General features: G+C 43.2%; 1 protein-coding gene across 1 annotated transcript in view; it reads right to left on the minus strand.

Moving 5' to 3' along the window:
- Positions 1 to 13,007, minus strand: part of col14a1a (collagen, type XIV, alpha 1a) — a 212,318-nt gene that overhangs the window by 107,168 nt on the left and 92,143 nt on the right. The window contains exon 11 of the mRNA XM_059973127.1: positions 12,443 to 12,572. Within this exon, the coding sequence (XP_059829110.1) occupies positions 12,443 to 12,572 (130 nt within the window). The remainder of the gene's footprint in view (positions 1 to 12,442; positions 12,573 to 13,007) is intronic.

Below are 13,007 nucleotides of genomic sequence, written 5' to 3' on the forward strand. Positions count from 1 at the left end.
AATATTTCAAACCAGCGTATTTACAAGGGAGACCACAACAGGACGAGGGAGGAGCTGGATAGAATAGATTGGGAACACAGGATTCATGGTGAGAAGGTTGGTGAACCTTGCAACACTTTCAAAGAAATTTTTCACAGTGCTCAACGAAAGTATATTCCAGTTAAAAGCAAGGAGAGCAAGGGTGGGGAGAGCCAGCCTTGGATAAATAAGGGAAAAAGGGAGGCATCAAACTAAAAGCTCATGTAAACAAAGTCACCATGAGTAGTGGGAAACTGGAAGATTGGAAAATCATTAAAAAGCAACAAAGAATCAATAGGCCAGTAATAAGGAAAGGGTAGATAGATTATGAAAATAAACTAGCACAAAATATAAAAATGGATAGTAAAAGTTTTCGTAATTATATAAAGTGGAAAAGGGGTGCCCAAAGTGGACATAGGTCCCTCGGAGGATGAGAAGGGGGAATTGATATTGGGTAATGAGGAAATGGTCGAGGCATTGAATAATTATTTTGTGTCAGTCTTTGCGGAGGAGGACACATCTAACATGCTGAAGAGAGATGATATGGATACAATGGGAGGTGAGGATCTCAATACAATAGCCATCACTAAAGAAGTAGCGTTGAGAAAACTTGTGGGCCTAAAGACAGACAAGTCCCCTAGTCCTGATGGAGTGTCTCCCAGGGTACTAAAAGAAATAGCAGAGTTACAGTCAAGGCTTTGGTGATAATTTACCAAAATTCTCTGGACTCTGGTCAGCTCCCTGCAGATTGGAAGAAGATGACTGTCACATCACTGCTCAAAAGAGGATGCAGGGAAAAGGCAGGTAACCATAGACCAGTTAGTTTAGCATCTGTAGTTGGGAAATGCTTAAAGCTATTATTAAAGAAGAAATAGTGAGGCATCTGGAAAGAAATGATTCATCGGGCAGACATAGTACGGATTCAGCAAAAGGAGATCCTATTTGACAAATTTGCTGGAGTTCTTTGAGGATATAATAAGCACAGTGGATAGAGGGGAACAGATGGATGTTATTTACTTGGATTTCCAGAAAGCCACATAAAAGACTTACCCATAAGATACAGATGCAGAGAGTTGGGGGTGATGTATTAACATGGATAGAGAAGTGTTTGACCAATAGAAAGCAGAAAGTTGGGAAACATGGGTGTTCTTCCAGTTGGCAATCAGTGGTGAGCGGTATACCACAGGGGTCAGTGCTGGATCCGCAACTGTTCACGATATACATTAACGATCTGGAAGAGGGGACCGAGTACAGTGTATCTAAGTTTGCCGATGATATTAAATTGAGTGGAAATGCAAATGGTGCAGAAGATACGGAGAGTCTGCAGAGAGATCTAGATAGGTTAAGTGAGTGGACAAGGGTCTGGCAGATGGAATACAATGTTGGTAAATGAGTGTTCATCCACTTTGGAAAGGAAAATAGAAGATCAATTATTTAAATAGTAAAAAAATTGCAGCATGCTGCTGTGCAGAAGAACTTGGGAGTGCTTGTGCATGAATCGCAAAAGGTTGGTTTGCAGATGCAGCAGGATATCAAGGCGACAAATGGAATGTTGGCCTTCATTGCTAGATTGAATTCAAGAGCAGGGAGGTTATGCTGCAACTGTACAGGGTACTGGTGAGGCCACATCTGGAGTACTGAGTGCAGTTCTGGTCTCCTTACTTGGGGAAGGATATACCAGTGTTGGAGGCGGTGCAGGGGAGGTTCACCAGGTTGATTCCATGGATGAAGGGGGTTAGACTATGAGGAGAGATTCAGTTGCCTGGGACTGTACTCACTGGAATTCAGAAGGATAAGAGGATATCTTAACGAAACAGATAGAATTATGAAAGTTAACCCAGGTTAATTAAACCCAAAGATGTAATGTTAGAAAGTTCCACCTGCGGAGGGATGAAAACGAGGTTTACCAATTTTTTTAGAAAAAGAGAATTTGAAAAATCGCTATGTGAAAAGAGGCATGGCTGATGCAGGACGGACAAGGAGAGAACCGCAGCAATGATTAGAAGCTGAAGACATAAACTGTGAAGAGCAGAATTAGTAGTGCGTTCCTTTACCCTACTAACTTGAAAACATCAGAGAGACAATAGCGATAAAAGATTTATTGAAGGTATGGCTATAACACACAGTAGCTGTAACGAGACAATATCAGCAGAGACGAGTGTCAAAGTTCTTACCGTGTAGTCAGGAATTCGTTCGGTAAAATCATACCAAAGAATTTGTTCAAGTTTTGGTACAAGTTTGTGAACGGACTTTCCATGGATGATCAACTATTTCAACCAACAAACCAAGAAACAAGATGGTGGGCCACTTAAGATGACGAACCAGTGCGAGAACGAAATGTGCAATGACGCAGAGGATTTACTACAGTTGGATCTATAAGTTTATTTTCATTCAAAAAATCCAAATTTGATTTTCTGCAAGAACTGATTATTTTTGCAAAGACTTCGATAAGTTACTGAATGAGATTTACTTTGTTTTAAAGTTGCGATGTTCGAGAATTGTCGTGAAAAGAGTTAATCTGTGCATATATAATTTTTGAATTTGAATTTAAACTTGCAGATATACTGCCTGGAACTGAAACTGAAGTTAACTATAATACTTAAGAATAGGAATTATATTTGGCTTTCTAACTAACAGGATAAGTAAAAAGGAAAGTTTAGATTGTAAACTTTTAAAAAGGCATAACATTAGATCTAATTAGTCAGAGAGATTAGAGTAATAAAGGAATCTCACTGATTCTAATTAAAAAGGAATTTATTTTGGTTTGATATCTAAGATTTGGAACCTAAATAGTATGTTGGAATTTTGAATTGTCCTTGCTCATGTAAATATTTTGTACATATTGTTTTTCTTCCTTATAAACAAAAGATCTCCATGAGTAGGTAGTTTCTATTCGCTGCCTCCTTCCGATACCTAGAATCTTCTGATGGCCTACTAGCACCCAGTGCAGTACTCTAACATTTGATTTTCTCAAAGAAAGTGGCAGCCAGTCACACACGATAAGACCCGTGCTACACAGGTGTTCAAAAGGGATAGATAAGATAGAGGCAGGAAAGTTATTTCCACTGGTAGGTGAGACTAGAACTAGGAGGCATAGCCTCAAAACTCAGGGGAGTAAATTTAGAACTGAGATGAGCAGGAACTGACTTACCCAACAAGTGGTGAATCTGTGGAATTCTCTGCTCAATGAAGCAGTGAAGGCTACCTCAGTAAATATATTTAAGACAAGGTTGGATAGATTTTTGTACAGTAGGGGAATTAGGGTTACGGAGAAAAGAAAAGATGGAGATGAGTCCATGGTCAGGAGGAGGAGCTTAGGAGAGACAATGGCACCTAACGGCAACTCCTTTGCTTACACCTTCGGAAATGGCTCTATTTCTATCTTTAATATCTTTTCTTATCTTTTTAAATCTTTTTATTAGTTTTAAACAAACATAAATGAAACATGAATACAAAATGTTTGTACATAATTAATAGTTTAAATAGACATTCAGATATGTAATAATAAAAATATATAACCTCTCAAACTCAGAACATTAATGAACAAAGAAGTAAAAAGAGAAAAAAAAAGAAAAAACCCCAAAAAAAGAGAGAAAAAAAACCAAAAAAAAACACTAACCAACATGGGCCACTGAATAATATTAAGTACATATACAGTAGTGCCAATAACTCCGAACCTCCATCCAATTAATTAAGGATAATATAAGTAAGGTTTAGGAAAAGACAATTCAACTCAAGTGAAAATGTTGAATAAAAGGTCTCCAAGTTTCTTCAAATTTAACTGAAGGATCAAAAACCACACTTCTAATTTTTTCTAAACTCAAACAAGAAATAGTTTGAGAAAACCACTGAAATACAGTTGGAGGATTAATTTCTTTCCAATTCAATAAAATAGATCTTCTAGCCATTAACGTAACAAATGCAATCATTCGTTGAGATGAAGCGGATAAACTATTATTATCCGTCATTGGTAAACCGAAAATTGCAGTAAGAGGATGCAGTTGAAAATTAATATTTAAAACTCTTGAAATAATACTGAAAATATCTTTCCAATAATTTCTTTTTCCTTTTTCTTTATTCAAATTGAATAAACAGATAACTAATCCGATAGTCAGATATACATTACGAATTTGGTTTCAATTTCGTAAATTTTTTGGTTTGAATAAATTTATTTTATCATGTCCTATAATATCTAATTTTTTTCGGCCTTCATCTATGAATCAAGCTTTTCTTTTATGGAAAACAAAAGGTATAACATGTTTTCGTGATCTGTTTCTGGATGATAACATTATGTCCTTTGAACAGCTATCTAATAAATATAATTTACCTAAAACCCATTTTTTTAGATATTTGCAAGTTAGAAATTTTTTGTATAATGAGTTACAGTCTTTTTTGAAAGAATGTCCATTGGACATTACTGATAGAATTTTAGCCCTTAATCCTTATCAAAAGGGTTTAGTAGCCATCATTTTAAGATGATCATGAATTTACAGTTAGATGTATCAGAAAAAATTAAGAAGGAATGGCAAGAAGAGTTGCATTGTCCTATATCTACTGAGCAATGAGAAAAATTTTTATTATTGGTAAATTTGTCCTCTATTTGTGCTAAACATGCCCTAATACAATTTAAGGTTGTACATAGAGCTCATTTGTCTAAAGATAAACTGGATCGATTTTATTCTCATCTTAACTCAACCTGCGATAGATGTCATTCTGATGTTGCTTCATTGACTCATATGTCATGGTCTTGTCCTTATCTATCTTTAATATCTTTATTTTTCCCTTTCTGGGTTCTTTTGAAGACCCTGACCTGGAATTACACGCTGACTTCGGTTCTTTGCGGGAATGGGACCTGCTCTTGGGGTCTCACAACTGGCCATTATTCGATATGCCAAGGATGCGGCCTATAAGATTAGCTCACGTTTGGAGTTTCAAGATTTCACGGCTCTGGAGGTGGGTGGACTCAAGGTTGATGCCCCTGCAGGAAATCAGTGTGTCGTGGGAGATGGAAGATCTTTGGCAAAGATCTGAGTTCTTTGGGCACAGCGCTCAGAAAAAGCAACACAATGGACTTTTAACATTGTAAATCGGTGAGTTGTTTGTTATGTCTCCCCTCTCACTGTGAAATGGAGACACCTCTTTTTCCCTTGTTAGGAAGAGAGAGAGAGAGAGAGCCTGTGGTATGTTGAATTACTGGCTGAACGAGTAGTCTTTGAGGTACTGCAAGTCTGTGTCTTTATTGCTGCTTTACTGCGTGCTTGGGGGGTTCCCATTGGTTTTTTTTTGCTGGTGAGGAGGGGGGACTGTTACTTTGCTGCTGCTTATGCATGGAAGGGGGGAGCTGGGGGGGCGCTTTGGGGATCTAACATTTAACTGTGATTCATTGTTTGGGGCACTCCTCTGTTTTCGTGGATGTTTTGCGAAGAAAAAGAATTTCAGGATGAAGATTGTATTTATTTCTCTGACATTAAGTGTACCTTTGAAACCTTTGAGATCAGCCATAATCTTATTGAATAGTGGGGCAGGCTTAACGGGCCAGATGGCCTACTCCTGCTCCTAATTCTTATCTTCTTATAAGACAGATTATAAACATAGATTGATTGCAGAGGAATGTCTGTACGTAAGGTGACTGACAGGAAATGATAAAGTGATCAGGTGATCAGGTGCGGTGGGGTGGGTTAGCGAGTGGAGGTGTTGACCAGTCTTACTGCTTGGGGGAAGTCACTGGTTTTAAATCTGGTGGTCCTGGTGTGGACGCTACATAGTCTTCTCCCTGACAGTCCATGAGCAGGGTGGGTGGATCCGTCATGATGTTACTGGTACCTTTCTGTCTCGATGCTTTTGATGATGCGTAGGCCGGTGCCGGTGATGCGTTGGGCTGTTTTGGTCACCCATTGTAGAGCCTTCCTGTTCGCTACAGAGCGATTTCTGTACCACACATTGATGCCACTCGTTAAGCTGTCCTCTACTGCACATCTGTAGAGTGAAGTGAGTATGGATGTGCAAAGTCCAGCTCTCTTCACTCTCCTCAGAAAGCAAAGGCATTGGTGAGCTTTCTTGAACGCATATGATGCATCTGGGAACATGAGAGGTCGTGTGAGATCATTTCCTTTATCTTGATGACATTATTTGCCTGGCACCAGACATTGAGCTCTTCCATCTCCACCTTGCTGGCCACCTCATCGTTCTTGGTGATGAGCCCCACCGCCACTGCGTCATCGGCAAACTTGACGACGTGACTGCTCGGGTGTTTGGTCATACAAATATGTGCGAGCAGAGTGCACAGAAATGGGCTCAGCACACATCCCTGAGGGGGCACCCATGGAGAGGAAGGAGCGGTTACGCATCCTGAGGTCGGTTCGTTAGGAAGTTCAACACCCAGTTACACAGTGGTGTAATTAGACCGAGGAGTAGGAGATCTATGGGACAATAGTGTTGAAAGCCGATCTGAGATTCAGGAACAACATTCTGACAGAAATGTCCTTGTTTTCTAGGTGTGTCAGGACTAACATCTGTCAGAGAGAGGTTCTCTCAGTAAGCATATTGGTGAGTGTCCAATGTGGCAACAGGGGAGCTTTTGGTATGTGCCATTGTCAACCATTCAAAGCACTTCGTGATGATTGCCATCAGTGCCACTGGGCAGAAGTCATTTAGTTCCGAAGGTGTAGAGTTCTTTGGTACAGGGATGATGGTGGCTGACTTACAGCATGTGAGGACAGCAGCCTGGATGAGGGAAGTGTTGAAAATGTCTGTGAAGATGTCAATGAGCTGACGTGCACTCTCCCCAAGTACTCAGGCTCCTTATGGGAGTTGACTTCCTTCAGAGTCCTTCTCAAGCCTGCTGCTGTTACAGACAGTGGCCACTCACCTTGGAGAGGAGTAACTTCTGTGGCAGGCGTTGGGCTGCAAGTCTTGAAGCATGTGTAGAAGTTGTCAGGGAGGGAGGTGTCACTGGCAGTGTCAATTAGGTTTTTCCTTGCATGGTCAGTAAAGCCCTTAGCACCCAGCTGCATACACTGGAAATTGTTATTGGACAGGTGTTCCTGAATTTTGAGGGGTAGGAGGTCTCAACCCTCTGAGGTTTCTCTTGGCTGTCCTGAGGGCTGTTCAGTCACCGGTCTTGAAGGCACCACCATCCTGTGCTTTTCGTAGCGAGCGCACCTCAGTGTTCAGCCAGGGTTTCTGGTTGGGCTGTGAGATGACTGTTCTTGAAGTACTATCAACGTGTGCACACTTACTGATCTAGCTGGTGACAGGTGAGGCATAATCCTCGAGGTCTCTGTCTTCTCTGGTTGTGACAGCCTCCTTGAACATCTGCCGGTTAATACATTTAGAACAATCCTGAAATATAGAGTCCTGTACGAGTCCATTCAAAACAGTCCTCTGGATAGTCCTCTTCCACTGGTTTCTCCATTTTCCACAGCAGTCGGCATGCTGGTGTTAATGTTGTGGAGGCATTGCCAGAGAAGTCAAGATGAGGTCAGGAGATGGTTTTGTAAGTACTGTGTCTGGTTGTACAAGCATGGTCCAGTTTGTTTGCCCCCCTAGTGGCCATGTTGGTGTTGGTGGAATTTGGGTAAAATATCCTGCCGGTTCTCATGATTGAGACCTCTTGTAATTACGAAGAGACCGTCCGGATGCTTGTTTCGTAGTTGGCTGACGGTGCTGTAAAACTTTCCCAGTGCGTCCTTCATGTTCACGCTCGGGGGGGGGTCGGGGGATGTTTACGCCAGTGATGAACGAAACCGTAAACTCCCCGAGCTGCTAATGTTTCTGGCATTTAAATTGTAAGATGTTCAATTGCCCCAGAACAGTGCCTGCCAGCTACATGTTTGTGCACTAAATTTTGTCAATGCACACACAGATTCCACCTCCTTTGGATTTCCCCAACAGGGAGTCTGTTCTGCGTGGAGCAGTGTCATCCCGTCAAGTCGAAATGCTGAGTCGGCCAAGTTGTTGTTTAGCAATGTTTCGGGGAAAACTGGAATATAGCAGTTTCTCATCTCTTTATGTGCGATCATTCACAGTGGCAGAGAGTACATTTTATTTTCTAGCGAGCGGGCGTTGGCCAGGAGAAGTGATGGTTCTGCTGGTATGGTTGGATTAGCTCTCAGCCTAGTTGCTGCCCCCACTCGCCTGCCGCATTTCTACTTCCTCTCGCGCCACCTTTGTTACAAGTTATTTCAGCTTTCTCCCTGGTGCCTGAAGACCATCTAGGACGCAGGGGAAGTTGCTCTTCCTAAGTGATCTGCACTGAAGTGCCAGAGCTACTAGCATTTGACGGAAGGCATATTGGGGAAGATTTTCATTAAATGTGGTATAAAGTTGGAATTGGATGATTGCTTTAAGTTGACGAGCTCACCTGCATTTCCACTCAAAGTTACAGCCCTACTGAAATGCCCCCTGACAGCTATAAACCAAGATGGCTACTTTCTGAAACATATACACCATTGGCATTGGTAGCTGGTTTATTATCGTCCTGTGTACTGAGATACAGTGAAAAGCCTTTGTTTTGCATGCAATCTAGACAGATCATGCTATACAAACAATATACACAAAATGCTAAAGGAACTCAGCAGGCCAGGCAGCATCTGTGGAAAACAGTACAATTGACATTTCAGGCTGAAACCCTTCGGCAGGGCCGGAGAAGAAAAGCTGAGGAGTAGATTTGAAAGGTGGGGAGGTGATAGGTGAAACCTGGAGGGGGAGGGATGAAGTAAAGAGCTTAGAAGCTGATTGGTGAAAGAGACAGAAGACCACGAAAGAAAGAAGCGGGGTGGTGGGGGGGAAGCACCAGAGGGAGACGTTGGGGGGGAGGGGCAAGGAGTAACATGAAAGAGGGACAAGGGGATGGGAAATGGTGAGGGGGGGGGGAGGCATTACATGCCATTATGTTCATGCCATCAGGTTGGAGGCTACCCAAATGGAATACAAGGCCTAGTTCCTCCAACCTGAGTGTGGCCTCATCACGACAGTGGAGGAGGCCATGGATAGACATATCAGAATGGGAATGGGAAGTGGAATTAAAATGGGAGATCCCACTTGTTCTGGCAGACAGAGCACAGATGCTCGACGGAGCGGTCTCCCAATCTACGTCGGGTCTCATCGGGAGCACCGAACACAGTGCATGACCCCAACAGTCCCACAAGTGAAGTGTCGCCTCACCTGGAAGGACTGCCCTGGGCTCCGTATGGTATTGAGGGAGGAGGTGTAGGGGCAGGTGAAGCACTCGTTCCGCTTACAAGGATAAGTGCCGGGGGGGGGAGATCAGATCAGTGGGGAGGGATGAACGGACACGGGAGTCGCGTAGGGAGCAACCACGGTGCATAGCAGAAAGTGGGGGTGGGAAAGGTGTGCTTGGTGGTGGGATCCAGTTGGAGCCGGCGGAAGTTTCAGAGAATATGTGCTGGACATGGAGGCTGGTGGGGTGGTAGGCGAGGACAAGCAGAACCCTATCCCTGAGGATGGGGTAAGAGCAGACGTGCGTGAAATGGAAGAGATATGGTTGAGGGCAGCGTTGACGGTGGAGGATGGTGCTTGAAAAAGGAGGACATCTCCTTCGTTCGAAAATGAAAAGCCTCACCCTGAGAGCAACTGCAGCAGAGTTGGAGGAATTGAGAGACGGGGATGGTGATTTACAAGTAGCAGGGTGGGATGAGGTACAGTTCAGGAAGCTGTGAGAGTCTGCTTATAAAAGACAAGCTGTCTCTGGAGATATAGACAGTCAGACTGAGAAAGGGAACGGAAGTGTTGGAAAGGGACTAGGTGAATTTGAGGGCTGGGTGGAAGTGGGAAGTTTCTTTTTGCTTGTGATTTGTTTACTACTCTGCACTCGTGTTTGTGATTTCATGCTATACATCTTGCATTAAGGTAGTAAAATGTCAGTCTTCTGAATGTTCTTCTATCTAGGGAGAAGAGAAAGTACCCAGGGTTGGAAGCACCCTTGACTGCTTTCCTGAGGCAGATGGATATGAAGCTGGTGTCAGTGTAGTGATGGACCGGGCTGAGTTCACAATTCTCTGCGATTATTTCCGGACTTGGGCAGAGTGGCAGCACTACCTCACTGAGATGCATCGGACAGGCTGCTTTCCGCAACACACCTGCGGAGGGTCACTGGCGACACCCTTCGCTTCCTGAGGATGTACGAGTGTTAGCGTGCTTCCTCCGCCTCAGCATTCATGAGGCTGGACCAGGTTAGGTTTTTGGTGACTGGGGAAACCTATCAGCTAACTTATGCACAGCAAGCTCCCACAAATAGCAACATGATACTGACCAGACTATCAGGCTTGACGATATTGCTTCAAGGGGTGAGTGTAACTGGGACACCTCTTCCACTAGATTTTGTGGGGTCCTTCATGCCCACATGACAGAACAGAGGGACCTGGGTGCAACTTTTCCCCTTTAGTACAGCAGCACAGACAGTACAGTACTCCCACAGTGGAACACGGGGAATGTCAGCCCCACCTATGCATTAAAGAGACTACAGTGGGATTCAAACCCTTCACGTTCAGTGCTGAGATCATATTACCTCGTTATGTTTAGAATAGGGCCTCAGTCATGTCAAATACACTGCCAAATGCCTCTACATTTAATAATAAAGTAAGCTGAAAAATAGCTTACTTTAAGGAAAAAGCCAACTGGAGCAGTAAAGAGCCAATTCCCGGTGACGTTGACAGCAATCCGATTCGCCAATGGCACTGGCTCCAGCTCCCAGTTGCAAACCAGCATCACACTTTATAAGGCTACCATGCATTTTAGGTTTGCACTGGTTAGATGGAAAACATTCTAGTTAACTGGATTAATCTAGTTATTCCATTTAACTTTGTTTAGAGGGCACGTGCTATAAGGAGAAGACGGACAAACTTGGATAGGTTGCTGTGGAGGGGAAACCTGACAGAGTGATGAGAGGCTGAGTTAGGGTAGACAGTCAGAATCTTTCCCCCAGGGTAAAAATATCAAAGATACAAGAACATATATTGAAGATGAGAGGAGGCTGCCTAAACAGGCCGTCAGCGGAGGTGGTAGAAGCAGAAACAAAGATGTCATTTCAGACAGTTTTAGATAGACACGGGAATATGCGGGGGATGGAGGGATATGGATCAGGAGCAGGCTGAAGGGCTCTAATTTAATTTAGTGCTATGCTTGGCACAGACATAATGTTTAGAATAGTTCACATAATTCATGTGCTGTATAGTACTCAGTCATGAATTTACCCTTTAAAAGACAACCTAATCAGTCAGAGGGTGGAAGAGGCAACTCAGCCCTTTTCAGATGTGATTGTAGCCTCAGCTCCATATTCCTACCCACCCTCAACCCATTGCGTATCAAGATGCAATCTAGTTTTGCCACTGAAGTATTCAAACACTCTGCTTCCACAGTCATTCGAGAGAGAAAAAGAATTCCAAAGACCCACAACCCTTGCCTAATCTCAATTTAAATTTATTCAGTGAGCCTGGTTCTAGATCCTCCCACAAAACTGAGTCTGCCCTCCACATCCACAAGGATCTTACAGTTCTCAGGTTTATAGACTAACATCGATGAACTTGACCTTAAACCAAATCTGGGACTGCCATGTGGTCTAATTTTGTGAACAATGAATGATCTTCTGTCCAATGCTACAAAGCATTATTGATGAATTACTGTGTGAGTTGTTACAGACTTTTATAGAATAGGCTCTGCTAAAATCTTTGTCTCCTGCCCCCTGTAAGACTCTTCTTTCTATTGGCTGACCTTTATTACAAAAGAAAATGTTTTCATCACTGTTCCTGCATTCCATGCATAATCGTAACTGTTTCTCAACCCCAAATATTTAAAGTTTCAAATGTCAGAGTTGATGTTTAAGTATGAATTACCAACTTGCCTCAGATGTAGAGATCTTATCATGGGATCTCGACCTCGCACCATTCTGTGCTACCTAAATGCTCCTTGACCATTTCCAATCTTTCCCTTGCTAAAGGGTGACCAATCTCCAACTCCTGGAAACTCCAAGAGGGTTGGTAGTTCTTATAATTGGTGAAAATCTTTTGTTTGCATGCTATCCAGACAGATCATTCCAGAAACAATATAAAGAGGTAGCAAAAAATTAAGACAGGATGAAGACTATAGAGTCGCAATCACAAAACGTAACAACCATGATGAGGCAGAATGAGAGATCAAGGGTTCACCTCTACCATACGTGGAGACTCTTCAAGTCTTAGCACAGCAGGACAGAAGTTGTCCTTGAGCCTGGTGGTATTCGAGCTTTTTTGTATATTTATATATTTTGCCTGATGAAGGGGGTGAGGAGAGAGAATGACCAGGTGGGAGGGCTCTCTGATTATGCCAGTGGCTTCCCCGAGGCGGTGGAAAGTGGAGAAGAAGCCAGCGTTCAGGGAAGACGCTCTGGCTTCGGTGAGGAGTTGAACCTTAGCCACGTGATACTCACATGTCGTTGCTGCGCCTCGGAGACCCTCACTTGCAGCCTTTGTGTAAATGGCAAACACTGCGATCTGATACTCCGTCAGGGACATCAGGTTCTGGAGCAGAGCCGTAGACTCTGTCCCATCCACAACCACCTAGAAGTGAAAGAGAAAGAGAGAGACGCATGCATTTTATCTGTGCCACCATAATATAATTCCTATATTCCTATGCCATTACCATCAGAGTCCTCACACTGAGACATACTGAAGTATTATGGGGCTTGATAAGGTGTATGCAGCACTGTAAAGCTCAGTCAGACCATGTCTGGAGTTTTTAAGTTTTAAACAACAACGTGGTTTTAATTGGAGCTGGTACTGCAGCTGATAGAGCTGTTGTGTTACAACTGAAGAGACCCAGGTTCAATCTGACCTCAGGTGCTCACTGTGTGGTGTCTGCATGCTCACTTCGTCACCCTGTGGCTTTTCCCCTGGTGTTCCAGTTTGCCCCGCAGTCCAAAGACATGTGGGTTGTTGGGCTAATTGGCAGCTGCAAATTGCCCCTGGTGTGCAAATGAGTGGTGAAAAATCCCT

This window comes from Hypanus sabinus, chromosome 1, assembly GCF_030144855.1.
Source record: "Hypanus sabinus isolate sHypSab1 chromosome 1, sHypSab1.hap1, whole genome shotgun sequence".
In the NCBI taxonomy this organism is placed as follows: domain Eukaryota; kingdom Metazoa; phylum Chordata; class Chondrichthyes; order Myliobatiformes; family Dasyatidae; genus Hypanus; species Hypanus sabinus.